This window comes from Mus musculus, chromosome 3 (assembly GCF_000001635.26).
Source record: "Mus musculus strain C57BL/6J chromosome 3, GRCm38.p6 C57BL/6J".
Lineage (NCBI taxonomy): Eukaryota > Metazoa > Chordata > Mammalia > Rodentia > Muridae > Mus > Mus musculus.
The window spans coordinates 132751698-132771148 of NC_000069.6; the positions used below are offsets into that span (position 1 = coordinate 132751698).

Below are 19451 nucleotides of genomic sequence, written 5' to 3' on the forward strand. Positions count from 1 at the left end.
TTGAGGACAGTTTTCTACTAAATTGTCTTGCTTTCTAGGTGTTCTCTGTTAACACCTGGTTCTACTTCCTAGACTGGGAGTTCTCTAGAAATTAATCCTATTTTATGAGTATGTAATGATTTAGTCAGGTATGGCTATGTAAATGAAGAGCCATATTTAACTGCAATGCACATGATGAGTGCAATGGCAGGTGAGGTAGCCTAAGTGCTTTTACCTAGAAAGATAGTCACAGTGTTATTAAGTGAAAATAAAGCTGCATTTTTTTAATTAATAGATTTTTGGTAGGAATTTGATAAAGTAATTGTATATGATACACAATGGAAATGTTATCTTATTGTATATAAAGCAATCCCAAAGTTCATCTGCAGATATAAACATGTGTAAATAGTTACTAAAAATTCTGGGGAAAATTCTGAATGAAATTTACCAATTATTAGTGGAATTCAAAAAAATGTAATCTTTGACTAACTTGATATCAATTTGAAGCACTTTAGGAAGCTGCGAATTAATGAAGTCAGGGTTAGAGCGTTGACTGAATAGTTAGGAAAATAACTTACTGCTTTTATAGAGAACCAGAACTTGGTTCCTGTTACCCATCTGGGTAGCGCACAGATAGATATCTGTAACTAAGGCTCGAAAGGTGCACGCACACTCACTGTCAAGCATTTTATCAGCACAGTTTAACATATTAGTTCTTAAGTAATAACCTTAATCTTGAAGTTATAATAATCATTTACTTAGTAATCCAGCTGTTATTATTTTTGACAAATTTGGATTTTGTTTAAGTATATTTTATAAAACTTCCTACAGATGTATTTCCACTGCACAAAATTTTCCACCTCTGGGATACATTACTGCTCGGAAATTCCTCTTTCCCATTCTGCATTGGAGTAGCCATCCTCCAGCAGCTGCGGGACCGTCTTTTGGCCAATGGCTTCAATGAATGCATCCTTCTCTTCTCTGACTTACCAGGTATGTGTCTAAATGAAGGAATCACCGAATGCAATTTTGACTATAAAATGATGTGTTCTCTCAGCCATGTGAGAAAATCCTTCTGCTTGCACCCTATTTCGATGGTCAGGATAATCAGTGCTTTGTGCCAGCCTGAGAATGAGAGGCTAACTCGGGTCATACTGAGCCACTGTGGATTATTTCCATCACAGTACTGCCACCAGGAGGGTAAAAGGTCATGGCTGTGGGAGTAACATATTTACCCTTTGCTTAGGACCCATCCATTTATCTTCAGCTGATAGAGAGTAAACAACGGCCACTCAGGAAGGTGTTTGAAAATATGTTTATATGAGAACGCTAATTCACATGGAACTTTGCTCCCTCTGGCCACAGCTGCTTGGTAACAACAAGTTTAAGAGGAGGAAGCACTGTTCTAAAAGGGAAATAACCCAAGCTTTATAGAAATATGTTATGTAATATGATAGCGACTAAGCTGTATGAGGTATTACAAGAAGTTTGAAAGCCTTGGGAAGGCTATTCCAATGCAGAAATACAGAAGACAGCTAAGGTTTCGTTCTTGGTGTTGGAAAGATAAGGTTTGTGTGGTTACCTAAGGTAGAATGCATTTACAAAATATGGAAGAAGCTAAGTGTTTTTAAGATACAACATTTGAACTGAAAAAGAGACTCAGCCCTTAAGAGTTCTTGCTGTTCTTGTAAACCCACCCAGGTTTGGTTCGCAGCATTCACATGGTGGCTAACAACCATCCATAACTCTAATTCTAAAGGATCCAGTGCCCTCCTGCCTCTGTGGGCATGAAACACATATGTGGTACATACATGCAGGAAACACTCATAAATATAAAATAAACATAAAATAAAAATAAATCTTTTTTCATTCATTTATTTATTTATTCACTTTACATCCTGATCAGTTCCCCGCCCTCCTCTCCTCCTACCTTAACAATTACCTCCCCCCATTACCCCTTCCCTTCTCCTCAGAGAAGGGGAAGCCCCGCTTTAGTACCTCCTTGCCCAGGGACATTCAGTCCCAGCAGGACTAAGCACCTCCTCTCCCACTAAGGCCCAACCAGGCAGTATCCAGTTAAGGGAAGGGGATGTAATGGCAGGCAACAGACTCAAAGACAGTTCCATCTCCAATTGTTATGGGGTCCACATGAAGACCAAGCTGCACAACTGCTCCAAATATGTAGGGTGCCAGCCTATGCATGCTCTTTGGTGGTTCAGGCTCTGAGCATCCTTGGGCCTAGATTAGTTGACTCTGAAAGTCTTCTTGTGGTGTCCTTGGCCCTCCGGGTCACTCAGTTCTATCCCCTACAAGTCTCTCCAAGCTCTGCCTGGTGTTTGGCCATGTGTCTCAATAGCTGTTTGCATCTAGTGCTGGATAAAGCCTCCCAGGAGACAATTGTGCTAGGTTCCTGTCTGCAAGTGTAGCAGAGCGTCAGGGTTGGCTCTCATTACATAGGATGTGTACAAGCTGCTGTGCATCTTGTAGGCAGGACAAGTTTTAGGTTGAAGGTTTTGTGGGTGGATTGGTGTTCTCCTTCCTCCACTGGAAGTCCTGCTTGACTACAGGAGTTGGGCACTTCAGTCTCCATATCCTCTCCGATAGGAATCAGCTAGGGTCACCCCCATAGCCTTGCTCCCCACTGATTTCCGTTCTCACTCCCAGCCCTCTCCTGCCCCCCCCACACCTGATACCCATCCCTGTTCCTGCTCCTCACCACCTCTCCCACCCTGTTCCCTCTTCATCCAACCCCTTGATTATTTTGTTCCCCCTTCTGAGTGAGATTCATGCATCCTCCCTTGGGCCTTATTACTTAGTTTCTTTGGGTCTGTAGACTATAGCATGGTTATCCTGTACTTCATGGCTAATGTCCACTTATAAGTGAATACATAACATGTTTGTCTTTCTGGGCCTGGATTACCTCCCTCAGCATGATACTTTCTAGTTCCATCCATTTGCCTGAAAATTTCATGATGTCCTTGTTTTTACCGCTAAATACTATCCCACTGTATAAACAAACCACAGTTTCTGTATCCATTCTTCAGCGGAGGGACATCTAGGTTGCTTCCAGTTTCTTTCTGTCTTTTACAAATAAAGGTGCTATGAACATAGGTATCCTTGTGGTATAGTGGGGCACCTTTTGGTTATATGCACAGGAGTGGTACAGCTGGGTCCTATGGTAGAACTATTCCCAATTTTCTGAGAAACCTCCAAATTGTTTTCAAGCGTGGCTGTACAGGTCTGCACTCCTGCCAGCAGTGGAGCAGTGTGCCCCTTTCTCCAAGTCCTCCCCAGCATGTGCTGTCAACTTAGTTTTTTATCTTAGTCATTCTAGTTGGTGTAAGATGGAATCTAGAGGCATTTTGATTTTAATTTCCCTGATGACTTAGAACATTGAACATTTCTTTAAGTGTTTCTTTTTTTTTAATACAAAAATTTTACATTTTCTCACAATTTTCTGGTTCTGTGTTTTTTCCTGGTTCCAATGATGATGCCAGTATTCTCGCAGGCACAAGTAATGATAGTAAATGAATTAAACCGTCTGAGAGAGGCCACTGAACAACAAACAAAAGACCAGTGAGTTTTGAGATTATATATTTATTAAGCACTTTTAAGAGAAATAAGGAATCTGCCACCTACCTTTGTTTATATTTGGTGAATATTTTCTACTCTGACATCTTTTAAAAGTCTTCATCCTTTGAGGGAAAATAATAACGAAAATGTGTTGGAATAATTTAAAAACTTTTCTTTCTCATTTTTTCACAAATGTCATCCAATTTATCAAATTTAATTAAAATAAGTTATTTCTTACATTAAGCAATGATAGTTCTGGACTTTATTTTTCAGTTTTTTTCTGGAAGGTAGTGGATCTGAGTAAAAACACAGAAGCCAGTTTCACAAACCCGGAAGCAGTCTGTGCCCCACAGCTGTTTCCCTGTCATCCCAGCTTTGTCAAAGGAAGCAGAGGAGGATTGATCAGGATTAAAGGAATTTTTCGGTCAGTTATAAAAATAAGTATGTTGGGAATGCTGATTGTGTATTTTCAAATCTAGTAAACTTGGTGGCTTTCCTTCCAAGCGTAAGTGTCCCACAAATGCTGGTGAAAACATCTGTGATGATGGCTTATAGGCAAATTTGTGACCAGTGCTAACTCAGCTAGTGCAGTTTGTAATAAAGACCTCTGAAGGCAGAGCCCTAGCATGTCCGTGTGTTAGAACTAAGTAGTTGAAGTGCAGCCCTCTCTTCGCCTTTGAAACCAGGATGCATCTACTGATGGGCAGCGCCCTGACCCACTGTGCTGTTCTGCTTGCTCAGCACGCTTTACTCACTGGATGTGATTCCTCTTCCTGAGAAAAGCTCATGAGAAATGCATTTACCCTTAAGTGGCCCATGTTTCATTTTTAATGATATTGTACCTGGGTGGGATATTTTTCTCAAGTAGATTTAAAGAATTTCATTTTTTGGCATGCTAAGTTCCCAACTTGAAAGTTGCTTGAAGAACTTTGGAAGTAGCCATTGACAACCCTAAAATGTAAATGCAGACCATACACAAACTAACATGTTCAGAGTATTAGACAATAATAGTGTCGAGCACTTTTGAAACAAATTGTATGTTAGTCTACCTACAAAGAATAGATAGGCTAACTATATTGTACTTCTAATTTTAAGGCCAGGATCAGCATTGAGTTTAACTAACTAAATACATTGTGTTGCAGTAAAATCCCACTGAAGGTTTAACAAACTAGGTCATGGGAACCGTAGAGAAGTGGTTTCATTTCCTCATCTCTAACTCTGATAATGACCATATTTCCTGTCAATAGATCACTGTGTTAAATTAGTACAGATAAAGAATTAAAGCAGCATAAGACAGATGCAATATAAATTGTAAATGTTATTAATACTATTATTATTGTTGTTGTTATTATTATGCTTCTTGCTTTTTATTCAAATATAATATGCTGCCTTCTTAATAATATAAATGTAGTAATCTCTCCTCTTAGCTATTTCTAAAAATTCTTGAAGTTAACTGTCATAAGAATTCATTGTTAGAAATTACCTTTAAAATTAAGCCTTCAGGGCTATTGTTTTGTATGACTAGGAAAAACATGTTTTTCTTGCTTCACGATAGTTTTTATAGAGGCCAGCACCCACAGGCTTAGAAGTCAAGGCACACATGAGTTCCAGTCGAGTTTCACCATGCTCGGCCTGTGTGAACTGAGAAACCTGTAGTGTGATGCTGCTGCTGCAAAAGCCTGCTCTGCAAAGGGAGAGTAGCCATGTACACAGCACAGCACTTCAGCCACGTGGGCTGCCCCATTTATGTCAGCTTGGCCTGAGCTAGATTCATCAGAGAGGTGGGAGGCTCAATGGAGAATCGCCTCTCTAAGACCAGGCTGTGGGCAGGCCTGGAAGGCATTTTTGGTGATTGAGGTAGAGGGTCCAGCCCATTGTGGGTGGGCCGCTTCTGGGATTGTAGTCCAGGGTTCTACAAGAAAGCAGACTAATCAAGTTCAAGACATGGGAAGTAAGCCAGTAAGAGGCATGCCTCCATGGTCTCTGCATGAGCTTCTGCCTCAGGTTTCTCCCAATGTTTGAGTATCTGTCCTGACTTCCTTTGATAATGAACAGTAAAGTGACAGTATCACGTCTCACACTGTTGTGTTGACTACTAAAATAATATGCAAAATGCAGCCGGCATAAAAACTCATAAAGGGAAATATGCCCAACGTCTTTTTTTTACACTTTTAAAAAACTTTATTAGTTATTTTATTTATTGACATTTCAGATATAATTCCTTCCTGGTTTCACCTCACAAACCCCCATCTCCTCCTCTTCCCCTCTGCTTCTAGAGGGTATTCCCTCACCCACCCACTCCCACCTCACTATCCTAGCATTCCCCTACACTGGGGCATCGAACCTTCACAGGACCAAGGGACTCCCCTCCCACTGATGTCCAACAAGAATATCTTCTGCTAAATATGCGGCTTGGAGACATGGGTCCCTCCATGTGTACTCTTTGGTTGGTGGTTTAGTCCCTGGGAGCTCTGGGGATTGGGGGGTGTCTTAGTCAGGGTTTCTATTCCTGCACAAACATCATGACTAAGAAGCAAGTTGGGGAGGAAAGGGTTTATTCATCTTACACTTCCAAGTTGCTGTTCATCACCAAAGGAAGTCAGGACTGGAATACAAGCAGGTCAGAAAGCAGGAGCTGATGCAGAAGCCATGGAGGGATGTTCTTTACTGGCTTGCTTCCCCTGGTCTGCTCAGCCTGCTCTCTTATAGAACCAAGACTACGAGCCCAGAGATGGTCCCACCCACAAGGAGCCTTTCCCCCTTGATCACTAATTGAGAAAATGCCTTACAGTTGGATCTCATGGAGGCATTTCCTCAACTGAAGCTCCTTTCTCTGTGATAACTCTAGCTGTGTCAAGTTGACACAAAACTAACCAGTACAGGGGGTCAGGTCTGCTTGGTTGATATTGTTGTTCTTCCTATGGGACTGCAAACCGCTTCAGCTCCTTGAGTCCTTCCTCTAACTCCTCCATTGGGGTCCCCATGCTCAGTCCGATGGTTGGCTGTGAGCATCTGCATCTGTATTGGTCAGGCTCTGGCAGAGCCTCTCAGGGGACAGCCATATCAGGCTTCTGTCAGCGAGCGCTTCTTGGCATCAGCAATCGTGTCTGGGTTTGGTGTCTTTATATGGGATGGGACCCCAGGTGGGGCAGTCTGGTCTTTCCTTCAGACTCTGCTCCACTCTTTGTCCCAGTATTTCCTTTAGACAGGAGCAATTATGGGTTATTAGGGAAATGACACCCTTCACAATACTCACAAATAATATAAAATATCTTGGTGTGAGTCTAGCCAAGCAAGTGAAAGATCTGTATGACAGGAACTTCAAGTCACTGAAGAAAGAAATTGAAGAAGACTTCAGAAAATGGAAATATCTCCCATGCTCATGGATAGGCAGGATTAACATAGTAAAAATGGGCATCTTACCAAAAGCAATCTACAGATTCAATGCAATCCCCATCAAAATTCCAACTCAATTCTTCACAGAGATAAAAAGAGCAATTCTCAAATTTATTTGGAATAACAAAAAACCCAGGATAATGAAAACTGATCTCAACAATAAGAGAAATTCTGTGGGAGTCACCATCCCTGACCTCTACTACAGAGCAATAGTGATAAAAACTGCATGGTATTGGTACAGAGACAGGCAGGAAGATTAATGGAACAGAATTGAAGACCCAGAAATTAACCCACACAGCTATGGACACTTGATCTTTGGCAAAGGAACATGATGAGGTCTGTCAGGCTTTCTTCTGCTTTGCCCCTTTCCAGGCTGCTGTAGCATCCATTTGTCACTAAGGGGATAAAGGTATGTATAAGCAGTTTCGAGGATGAGTATACCTGCATAAGGCCAATGTGGCAGTAATTTTACAGTGAATTTCTGTAACTTGAGATGTTTATTTTTTATTCTGTTGTTATTCTCTTTTATAGAATCTTCTGCAATAATACTATTTTATGTGTTTCAAGTAAATTCCTTTTTAAATTTATTTATTATTTTATGTATATGAGTACACTGTAGCTGTCTTCAGACACACCAGAAGAGGGCATGGGATTCTATTATAGATGGTTATGAGCCACCATGTTGTTACTAGGAGTTGAACTCAGGACCTCTGGAAGAGTAGTCAGTGCTCTTAACCACTGAACCATCTCTCCAGCCCTTAAGTTCTCTTCTTCCACTGTGAAAGTTCTGAGTGTGAAACTGAGGCTTGAGGCTTGGCAGCAAGTGCCTCTTCCCACTTAGGCCTTTCACCAAACCCCATAGCATATTTTTAAGCAACTCACTTAAATATCACATTTTCTATGCTCTATATATGAGAAAACCATAGAAATATTTAGGGACTAAAAGTCAAGTTACTAAAACTAAGAGGGAATTGTTAAACTAGGGAAACTCCTTAATACTCTGTCTCATTATTGTCCTTTTTACACCCAATATGGAAATGAACAATGAGAATGAGAAAATAAAGAACCTTTGGTTTCTGTTTTAGAACTACATACATCTCAAGGCAATTTGGTGATGTCACATTCTTTTGATTTCAAGTTCTTGTAAACCTGTAACATGTTTTTGATAAAGTCGAAAGTTAATCTATTTTCTCACATGCCTTTAAATCAAAAAACAATATTAAGCTGTTTTCTAATTTTTAATTTTTTACACTGATATGATCCAAGCTTTTCTTTATATATAGCATGCTGTTACAGCATAAATCACAGTATAAGCTGACATGTCACAATCAGTATGCCTCATTAAATTTGAATTTCAAATAGTAAATAAAATAAATATCTTAATGTAAATATGACCCAAATAGTCATTGGTTGAGACTGGATATCTTTTTTTTTCTTTTTTTTTTATTACGTATTTTCTTCAATTACATTTCCAATGCTATCCCAAAAGCCCCCCCCCCCCACTCCCCTACCCACCCATTCCCATTTTTTGGCCCTGGCATTCCCCTGTACTGGGGCATATAACGTTTGCCTGACCAATGGGCCTCTCTTTCCAGTGATGGCCGACTAGGTCATCTTTTGATACATATGCAGCTAGAGTCAAGAGCTCTGGGGTACTGGTTAGTTCATAATGTTGTTCCTCCGATAGGGTTGCAGATCTCTTTAGCTCCTTGGATACTTTCTCTAGCTCCTCCATTGGGGGCCCTGTGATCCATCCAATAGTTGACTGTGAGCATCCACTTCTGTGTTTGCTAGGCCCCGGCCTAGTCTCACAAGGGACAGCTATATCACCGTCCTTGCAACAAAGGCTTGCTAGTGTATGCAATGGTGTCATCACTTGGAGGATAATTATGGGATGGATCCCTGGATATGGCAGTTTCTAGATGGACCATTCTTCTGTCTCAGCTCCAAACTTTGTCTCTGTAACTCCTTCCATGGGTGATTGTTTCCAATTCTAAGAATGAGCAAAGTGTCCACACTTCAGTCTTCGTTCTTCTTCAGTTTCATATGTTTTACATATTGTACCTTATATCTCGCTATACTAAGTTTCTGGGTTAATATCCACTTATCAGTGAGTACATTTCATTTGAGTTCTTTTGTGATTGGGTAACCTCACTCAGGATGATGCCCTCCAGGTCCAACCATTTGCCTAGGAATTTCGTGAATTCATTCTTTTTAATAGCTGAGTAGTACTCCATTGTGTAGATGTACCACATTTTCTGTATCCATTCCTCTGTTGAGGGGCATTTCTTTCCAGCTTCTGGCTATTATAAATAAGGCTGCTATGAACATAGTGGAGCATGTGTTCTTATTACCAGTTGGGGCATCTTCTGGATATCTTACATTTGTTTTTCTAAACCTGGAAGTCTTAAGTGTAGATATACAAAATATACCTTTAAAGAAACTGGAAGATGACTCAGCCACAAAAAAAAAAAAAAAAAAAAAAAGTTTCCTGCCAAGCCCAACACCCTAAGCTCCATCCCTAGGACCCACATGGTGGAAGGAGAGAGCACTCCTACGAGCTGTCCTCTGATCTCCTCGGGTGCACTGAGGATTCACACCTGTGCACTCATGCTCACTCACACACACACACACACATTTGTTAAAATAATAAGATTATTATTAAGAATGGGAAAAAAAAGAAAAAAAAAGAATGGGAAAAAGATATGGGAAAATAAGGAATCAAGTACTACATGTGTATGTTTCATTTGCTAGCTTTTGTTTTTCAAATTAGAATAAAATGTAATGGGTGTCATTATGGCATTTTCATTCATATATATATATATATATATATAAAATCTTTATTGGAGAGTATAGTCAAGTGACATATTTTTATCATTATATATCATACAGGAAAAACTTTATGTAGCATAGCATTAAAAAGGCTACTTTGAATTTACTTTATTCATTATACAAGGTTAAATTTTCTCAATTTGAAACCATGAACGTATAACATTATGAATAATGAACATTTAGTAGCTGTTCCCTCCTTATTTTAAGCCTCAGTAAATAATGTTTACATAGAAGAAGAAGGCCTTTTAACTCTGGAACGATATGGTAATTTCTTTCACATGAGTATAATGGAATGCTAAACTGTTATTTAGGCTCCCCACTTGGGAAATTCTAAACATTTGGCTTTTGTGTGTTTCTGTGAGATAGCTTCTAAGTGTATGCATACAGTTGACGGCATGCCTGTCAGAACAGGGGAGTATAATTGGCAGGAACCAAGAAACAGGTCAGATGCATACAGGCCAGTGCTGGACTCTTCTTAAGTTCATTTTCTAACATAATTGCAGGTGGGCACTAGTAATCAAAAATATATAGGTTATATTTAGGAATTACTAATTATAGTTGATTCAGGTATGAGGTGAACAAAGATAAGTTAAATTTCTTACTTACTAATTGCTTTTCAATATTTATTAATTGTATCCTCTCAAAGTCGTTGCCTGGCAGAAACGAATTCCAAAATGTCCAATTATAATAACTATCAGTAGAATCGCTATTAAACATTTCATGATAGCAAGATGATGTTATTTTTCGTCCCGTGGCATATTTTTATCTTGTTACGTACTATGTAGGAAAAACAACTTAATGCATCATAGCACTAAAAAGGCTGCTGTGTGTTTACTTGATACATAGAATAAGGTTTAAAATTTCTCAATTTGAAACCATGATAGTAGAGCATTATGAATGATTAACATCCAGTAGACATTACCTGTTTATTTTAAGTCTCACAAAAAAGAAATCTTAGACAGTTTTCTCATTTCTATCACTATTGGTCAACTTAATTGGATTAGTTTCTTTTCTATTACTGTTAGAAAACAGCATGACCAATATAGAAGAATATATTTGTGCTTATAGCTCCAAAGCATTGCAGTCTCTGATGGCAGGGTGGAGGCATCAGGCAGTAGACATGGTGTCTGGTACAGCAGCTCAGGGCTCACATCTTGACTGGCAAGCACAAAGCAGTGAGAGCAACCTAAGAATGGCTCCAGTCACTAAATTGTCAAAGCTTACCCCCAGTGACTTACTTTCTCCAGCAAGGCACACCTCCTAGCCTCCCAAACAGCACCACCAACTGGGGACCAAATCTTCATAGCCTGTGACTACGAGGGACATCTCATTCTACCTGCCACACTAATTAAGCACTCGTGTTACTGAGAACACTCTGTTGAGCTTAATTTCTTTTGAGTAGATTCATCCCCCACCATGGATATTTTACCTGCTAAAGGTGTTTTTGAATGTCTGGGTGTGTTGCTCAGAGATAGAGCACTTGCCTAGTGTGCACAGGCTTAGAATTCAGTCTATGCTGTTGTTGGGTCAGGTTTGTATGTATACTGCTGCTATTTCCTCTTTGTTCATTTTAGGACAAGAAATGCAGTAGATTAGAAATGGAATACAATAATATGCGTGTTTAATTGTAATGTGCTCAGTTATCTGAATTCTGTTTTACACTTCACGACCTTATGTGATGCAGAGTTTGAGGGAATGCATTCTCTGAGAACAGAAGGCTTTGGATACAAAAACAAACACTCATTTGCTCAAAAGCATAGACCAATTTTGTCATTTTAGCTAAAACATTTTCATTTATGAATCAGAGGTATTAGAAATATAAACATAAATGCTTAGCTAATGAAAAGGTAACATGGTATTATTGCTGTGACTTAGGACAGCCATCACTGGAATAAACAGTCCCCAGCTCTGATGTTTCCGTTGTTCATTACCTAATACAGCAAAAGAACTATCAAGTAATTATAGGCTCTCTAAAGCCTTTGCCAAGTTAATATAGACTTGTGCAAGTTTCAAAGAATTTTAGGGATTTTTAACTATACAAATAAAAAGTGTTCAGTATTCAATTAATAGATTCTGTCATTTAGGAATAAATGTAAATAAAATAAGTTATAATGATATATTTTTTATAAGACAGGATCTCATTTTCCCTACTAGCCAGGAACTTGAAATTTAGCCAAAGGTGACAGTGAATTCCTGATTTTCCTGTCTCCACCTCCCAGTGCTAGGATTAAAAGTGTAGGCTTCCATGCCTAGTTTACCATGGTCAAACCCAGAATTTCCAACATGCTAGGCAAGTATTCTCTTAAGTGAGCTATATCTCCACGGGAGGTTACAACAGTACTTTTATACTCTAGGAAGTAACTAATACCACAAAATTTTAAGCCCTGTAAGACTTAAGGCAAATATTAATGATTATAGCCAAAAGACTGCTAATGTATGACCTGTTTGTTACTTTAAGTAACTGAGGGATACAAAATGAAAGGAGAAAAGCTTTCTCGATAGGAGAAAGAAAGTACTGAACAGAAAAACTATTCGTAAATGTCTTGTACTTAGAACCAATAGGACACCAGCTAGAAAAGAAAAGAGAAAATATAGACTGAAAAGCATCATTGTGGGCTGTGTGGGGAGTGTTTTTAAAAATTTCTAAATATATCTACTTTTAAATGTCTTTGAAAAATAAAAAAATATTGTCAGATACCAAAAATGGGAGTAATATGTTGATACTCATGGAGCAGCCTTGTTCCTCTGCCTTCTCCTCCAGACGCTCCAGCTGTGGAGAGCAGAGCATCCTCATAGGGAGTCTCAGATCCAGGGGAAGCAGCTCACTCTCACGGCAGTTCAGGGCCGTGCTTATGCTGCTCTACCCAGAGCTTTGGATCTGGTAGTAATTAGGTATTTTCTCAGGTATCTCTACCCACGTTCTCAGGCTGGAACATCACGGCAGTTGCACACGCCTGTGTCTATCGCTGTGGATGTCTTAGAGTTCCTGTGGGATGGGCATAAAAGAAGCTGACTATGGAGCCTTTATCTCTGTCCCTTCACTTCCAGTCAATCCTAAAGTTACACATTATCTTAAGGATCCATTCTAGATGCCAATTAAATTATTTTGAGCTCAAAAATTGTCAAGCATACTTAGATGGAATATTAAATTATTTTGAGCTGAAAAGTTGTTAAGCATAAATTTAAAAAGTAGTTACTTTGAGGAGTTTTTCAGGGTGTAGGGTATGATTGTGTGGCTGCCTAAATAAAATGTCATGAAAATTCATTTTCGTGAAACTTCAGTTTACATTCAGCCTTGTTAGTGAGACAACAGGGTATAGCTACTTCATTATTTTTGAAAATCTTAAAATGCATTATTTCTAAGCTAAAATAAATAATTTGTGGAACTACAAATCCAAAAACAGAGCCCATAAAGGCTGTCATGTGTTATGTGACTCCAGGAAGCCAGAGATTTTTTATAACACTGACCTACGAAGTACTCTTAAAACATAAAACTGGGGACTGTGGAGATGTTTCAGTGGCTAAAGCATTTGTCCCACAAGAATGAAGACTGGAATTCAGATCCTCCAAACCCATGGAAAAGCCATGGAGACTCCTAACCACTGCTAATGCACAGGAGGCAGAGATGGGAACCCCGCATAGGCTGGCTACTCACACTGCTAGAAGTGGTAAGCTCTGGGCTCTGTAGGTCACATGGAGGTACAGTAGAGGATGACCCCCACCACAAATGTCAAGTCTTCTCAGGTGGGCGTATACAGGTACACATACATATGAAGAAAAGAAACACTTTATATATTAGCAACTAAAGAAAATTGAAGTCAGGGTCGGTCAGTGTTTTGTAATTACCTTGAAAACGGAGAGTGAACTAAAATCATTCATCTTAGAGCCAGTCCCACGTTTTCAAAGCCCAGTGAGAAGGCCTTTCACCATGGTGGAAAGAGTAGTTATCTTGTAACTCTGAGAATTTATGAGCAGTTCAAAAATTATCTGATCATTTATATCGTTGTTAACATATTTCCTTCATCATACTACCAATGAAATTAGTTTTATTGGCCTTCCTTATTGTCGACTATCTTGGTTTTCAGATCACTCAAAATGTAGATATACATATTAAAGCCAACTGTAAAATACTTAAAATGAGACACTAGGGCTGAAGAGAAGGCTCAGCTTTCAAGAGCAGTTGTTGCTCTTGTAGAAAACAGGGTTCTCTTCTACCGCCTACAGTGTAGCTCCTAGCCACATATCTCTTCTGTTTCAAGGGGTCCAGCACCCTCTTCCAGCACCCTCTTCTGACTTCTGTGGGCACCAGGCATGCACGTGGTACACAGACACGCATGCAGGGAAAACACTCACAAAATGAAATGAACCTTTTATAAAAATCAGAAACTAACTTTGAAATTTCTCACATTTGCTGCTAATACCACAAGGAAGAATTTAAAGACCAAACTGCTTTATAATTTAAAGTAATATAGTTCATGTATTTTCTGAATATGATTTGTATTTTAGTAAAACAGTAACACTTGTGGATTTGTTTTATTTCTCCCCTCCACCTGACCTCTCTATCTGTTTACATTTATGGTGCACGTGCGCGCGCGCGCGCGCGCGCACACACACACACACACACAAAGATTGAAAGTACTGTGATGTGCTGCCTCTTTAAACTGTGGTCTTTGACAAAATGGAAATAACTTCACCCTGTGGGCTCAGAATGCAGTGAATCTGCTGAGTCGGATCTCAGCAAAAACACTTTAGAGCAGTGTGCCAGAGCCTAGGGGGACAAGGGCTGGAGTGGCGATGTCCTCAGAACCGTGTTAGAGGGAACGACCAGAACATTCTTATTCTCATAAGAAACTATATCTAATTGGAAATATTTCACTTATTTCCAGTTGCCTGGGAAGTGCTTATCAGATTTGTTCTAGTTGCCACAAAAATCCAAAGTTCCTGTTTTATTTCTGATTCCCCATAAGGTATTAAAGGGAGAAAATGTCTGCTCTGTGGCTGTCCTGAGCTGTCTTCCCAGCTGCCCCTTTGTTCCTTCTGAAGTGTGAGGCTTGCAGTTTAGCACCACCTGCTGATTTGCACTATGGTGTCTGTCTACTCCACCGCAACTGATCAAGAAAGATACACTAAGGGTAGAGAAACAGCGCACATGGATCATTGCATTTTTAATCATGTATTCTTCATTGCAGGCACTAAGACGCAGGAATGGTAAGTGCTTTAGCAACTGCACCAGCAATTACATGTGCATAGGCTCTTTGCAAAGGGAGTGAATTAGAGCCAAATTCCTGAGAATATTCTACCTTCTTTCCTCCTAGACATTGCCAAGGCTGCATTTATGTACCTATCCATCCATCCATTCCACAGATACTGCAGACTTCCTACAAAGAATGTGTGCATGCCTGATGACATAAGTGTATATGTGCATAACTAGTCTTGTAGCTAGATTCTGTTCTTTGCTATTTGTCAGAAAGCATTCATGAATCATTATTTAAAGTGACTGACACTTTCAAGTTGTCTTAATTATATATGTTGTAACTGTGTTGTTTGAACAGCTCATTGGTTCTGTAATTTTTTTCAGTTAGGAAAATCAATTTCCCTCAAGGAACTGCTGTGTGTAATCAACAGGACTGGAAATGTAGCAGTGCTAAGGGATTGGGTGGATTCCTATACATCAGCCCAGATTAGCCCAGGCTGCTAGGGGGGACAGGCTAAGGATGCTTATGGTATAAGAAAGGTAGTGAGTTAAGATTTAGAAGTGTGTGTGTGTGTGTGTGTGTGTGTGTGTGTGTGTGTGTGTGTGGAATTGGGGACTAGTAGAGATTTTTAAGTGATAAAATGATCAGCATAGTTTGAAGATTAGAGTGCAGATGACCTGGAATTGGTTAGGCTTGGTTACAACAGCCTCTGCTGAAAACAGCCTAATTAAAGAGAATATAATGCTCTAAATATTAAGTAGTTCTTCCTTCTCCCAAAACATGAACGCTTGTTGCTCTCTTCGAGTTGTTCAATTTAGACACGATCTGTGGATCTGAAGAGGAGTGTATGATGGGGACAAGTAATGCAAAAACCTTATCTGTACCACCAATAGTGTCACCAACATCTAGAACAAAACGACAAGGCAAGAGTTGAGTTCTGTCTGGAAAACATCCGGGAATGCTTAGCGCTGAGAAAACTCACCTGCTTGGTTTCAGCGGCTTCAAGCAGGGAAGCAACCAAAGCATGGAAATTGGCTGTAAGGACACCTTGCTCCCTGTCTGAGATACCTATGCTTATTAATTTAACACATACTTAGCAAACTTTCCTCTCTGGCAGGCCTCGCATCATGCAGTTGGGACATAGAAATAAATCAGATGCCTTACTTACCACTGTGTACAGCATAGTTAGAAAGCATGGAACTGAGAAAAGAGCACAGGATGTGAAGCCTCACAGTGCCCTAATGCAGGAAGGAGGCAGATAACGTGACAAGACGAGAGGGCTGAGGTCCCTGTGTGGTGGGGACACTGGCACTGTGCTGGTTAGGGGCATTGCATGGGGTGCTGAGGAACTTGGCCATGCTTTGTATATGATCTGAAAGTGGTAAAAGGGAGAGGTATAGTATATTATGTGCATTCTAGGAAAATCATTCAAGCTATGGTATGAACCTTCAAAATTCTGTTCACTAAGAAATGAGAAGAGAGTTATCCAAGAATATATTCAGAAATATAGTAAAAGAGTTTTTATTGAAGAGCTCTTTACCAAAATACACTTCATGGCAAAGTCTTGAGTGCCTTAAGATGACCGCTTTCTCGAATACTGTGTCTCTTCCTTGCTCATGCACCTTGTATTACACACATCCTCCTTACACGCAGTCCTTAAATATGGGACGCTGGGCTCCTGGCAGGTCCTGGGTCTTTGGAAGACCTAGAATCTATATCATATTGTAAATATTAATTTTAATTATTCTTCATTTAAAGCAATAGTTATCAATCCTCCTAATGATGAAACCCTTTAATATCATTGTAGTGACCCCCAACTTCAAAATTATTTTTGTTGCTTCTTCATGACTGTAATTTTGATACTGTTATGAATCACATAAGTATATGTGGTTTCTGAGGGTCTTAGGTGACCCTGTGAAAAGGTCATTTGACACCCAGAGGGCTTTCCACCCACATGCTGAGAACTGCTGATCTAAAGGCATTAGATCATGATAAAGATACTATCAACCTGAGGGTCTGACGCAGTTTTCTGTTTAAAGGGTACTTCATGGTGTGCAATGTTTGTTTTGTTTGTCATGGTCTCTGCTGATAAGTTAAGCCTGTTCTGGTCTATCTTCTGGAGTTCTGAGTCCCATTGTAGTAGTTTTGGAAAGTTTTCATGTCTCTAGGCATCAGTACTTATAGTTCATCTTACCTTCTTTTTCCAAACAAATTTTACATTCTAAAATGTTAATTGTTGAAGGACTGCTGCATATATGAATATACAGAGACTGTGACAATATAGCAAAAACCTGTACAAGTTCAAGTCAGATAGAATCCCAGCAAGGAGAAGGGGGGTGAACACAGAGTCCCACTCCAAACCAAAAAGCTGTTTGCAATTAATAGCTGCTGGAAGAGGGAGAAGTGGTGTTCCTTGGGGGCGGGGGTGTGATACCAGATATAATACCAGCCCACTCAGTGCCTGGCCTCATGCTCAGGGGTAGTTGGTCAACACAAAATGAACTGTATGTATGTTTGTGCTTTGGTTTGGTTTGGTTTGGTTTGGTTTGGTTTGGTTTGGTTTGGTTGCTTTCTAAGATTTCTAAGAAGGAATTTGGTGGATTGGGAGTTGGAGTGGGATCTGAACAGAGTTAGGGATGGAAAAAGAATGTAATCAAGATATTATATTGTATGATATTCTCAGAAAAATAAATAAAACATTAAAAATAAAAAATAATTGTTGAAAACAGTCAATTATTCGATCGAAAATCATCAGTGTTCTAACATTTTTGTAGTCTGAGGAATGAAGCTCTAGGACTAGGGAGAAGGCTCAGCACTGGCTGCTCTTGCAGGAGACCTGGCTTCCATTCCCAGCACCATCATGGCAGCTCCCCACCAGTTCCAGGGCATCCAGTACTCTCTCCTGACCTCCATTAGCAGAAGGCATGCACACACATGGCACACATACATATATGTGGGTAAAACATTTTCTTACACAAAATAAGGGTTTTAAAAAAAAAAAAACCTGAAGGTTTGTGCAGTTAACAGTTAATATGCAATTCTAAATCAAGTATCTATAAATTTCAAGCATAAAGAAACTTTAAAGGAAAATATGTAAAAATTGTTTTTTATTTCTTGTATTTAGACATATTTTCATAAAATGTGTAGGTTTGCATTATCTAACTCAATGCGTTGTGACAGTTGTCAGCATATATGTAAATCTCACCCCAGATACAGAATAGTCTTATCAGCCCAGAAAATTTTTTCTTTCTACCTTCTAATAGATATGCTCTTCTTCCATAGCAGCTTATGTCTTCCTTACCTCATTCTGTCAACCTACAAGAGCTTTAGTGGTTGGGGCTTTTATTTCCTGAGTTGTTTGTCTTGATTTTTCCTTTTATTTTAATGAGATGAACTGAACTCAGGTGAGCGAGAGAGCTGGTGTTGAGATTGTGAATTCTAGCAACAGCACCATCTGAAAATGATGTCAACCTTTAATCATTACTGAAATAGCGTCTCTCCCATGCTGAAGGCTTCCATATGGAGAAGGACCAGGCAAGGGGCGGATGGATGAGCAGAGCCAGGGGCTTCAGATGCTGCCAAGCGCTGTCACTTAGCAAATGGTCCTCTTGATGTTAGGAACCTGAAGGACAGACAGGGGTTTAATAGAAAGGGCTAAAAATAGAAATGCGTTGGGTCAGAGTGGAAGGGAGTCTCTATTCTTCTGCACAGGTAACCTCAGACTTGCCCTAAAAAGGTCTCTGCTAGTGAGAGGATCCCAAGTACAGGAGCCTGGACTGAGAATGCAGACATGTACAGGAGTGTGGCCAGCATGCACAAAACAGTTAGCTAATAAAGTTTTAATCATCCTAATACTTTATTGGCTTCCCATTTACCTTTTGAATTATGTGCTGGTCATTTCTCTGGGTCTGTAGTGTCTAACTAGCCTTCTCACAGCTGGCTGCTCTTCCTTCCTCCTCTTCTTTCTTCTGTTTTACATGTATCAAGTTACCTTGAGTACATTCTCCTTTTAACCCTTGACATAGTCACAATTGCATTACTACCCTTACCTGTCAAGTCTAATATCTAGATAATTGTTGTTCCATTCCTTTTTATTTGTTTCTCTATCACAAGAAACAAATATTACATTTTCTGCTTTTCAAATTATTGTTAATTATATAGTTGATATTGATAAACATAAATTATAGTCTAGCTCTTATCATTTTCCTTTAAAGAGCTTGGCCTTATTACAGAGTGCTAATATCTGATGGCTCTTATTTTTTAATTTGGATTTATTCTTTATTAATTTGTGTCTGGTTTAAAATTTTTAAAACTTTGTTCAAGAATGTAGCTCTCTAGATCTAGTTAAGACGCTCACTCCAAATTTTGAGCAAACTCCATAATTTCTGAGCCATTAATTATCTTTGTAAAGACTAGTAATCCACCTTGGATAGTCAAGAACTCAGTAAACGGGTAGTAGGTAACCTTTTCTGTTAG

The 19451-nt window shown here is 39.5% G+C and overlaps 1 protein-coding gene across 5 annotated transcripts in view; it reads left to right on the top strand.

The window, feature by feature from the left end:
* The window catches only part of Tbck (TBC1 domain containing kinase), a 157576-nt gene that overhangs the window by 67585 nt on the left and 70540 nt on the right, over positions 1–19451 (top strand). For 4 of the 5 annotated variants that reach the window (XR_001783696.2, XR_003954329.1, XM_030252639.1 and 1 more), the window contains one exon: positions 811–972. Coding sequence is in view for 3 of the 5 variants with exons in the window: in XM_030252639.1 (XP_030108499.1) it covers positions 811–972 (162 nt within the window). In the remaining 2 variants the exon portion in view is untranslated. Of the gene's footprint in view, positions 1–810; positions 973–15095; positions 17624–19451 lie in introns of those variants that run through there. The other variant, XM_006501553.4, reaches the window with a different exon arrangement.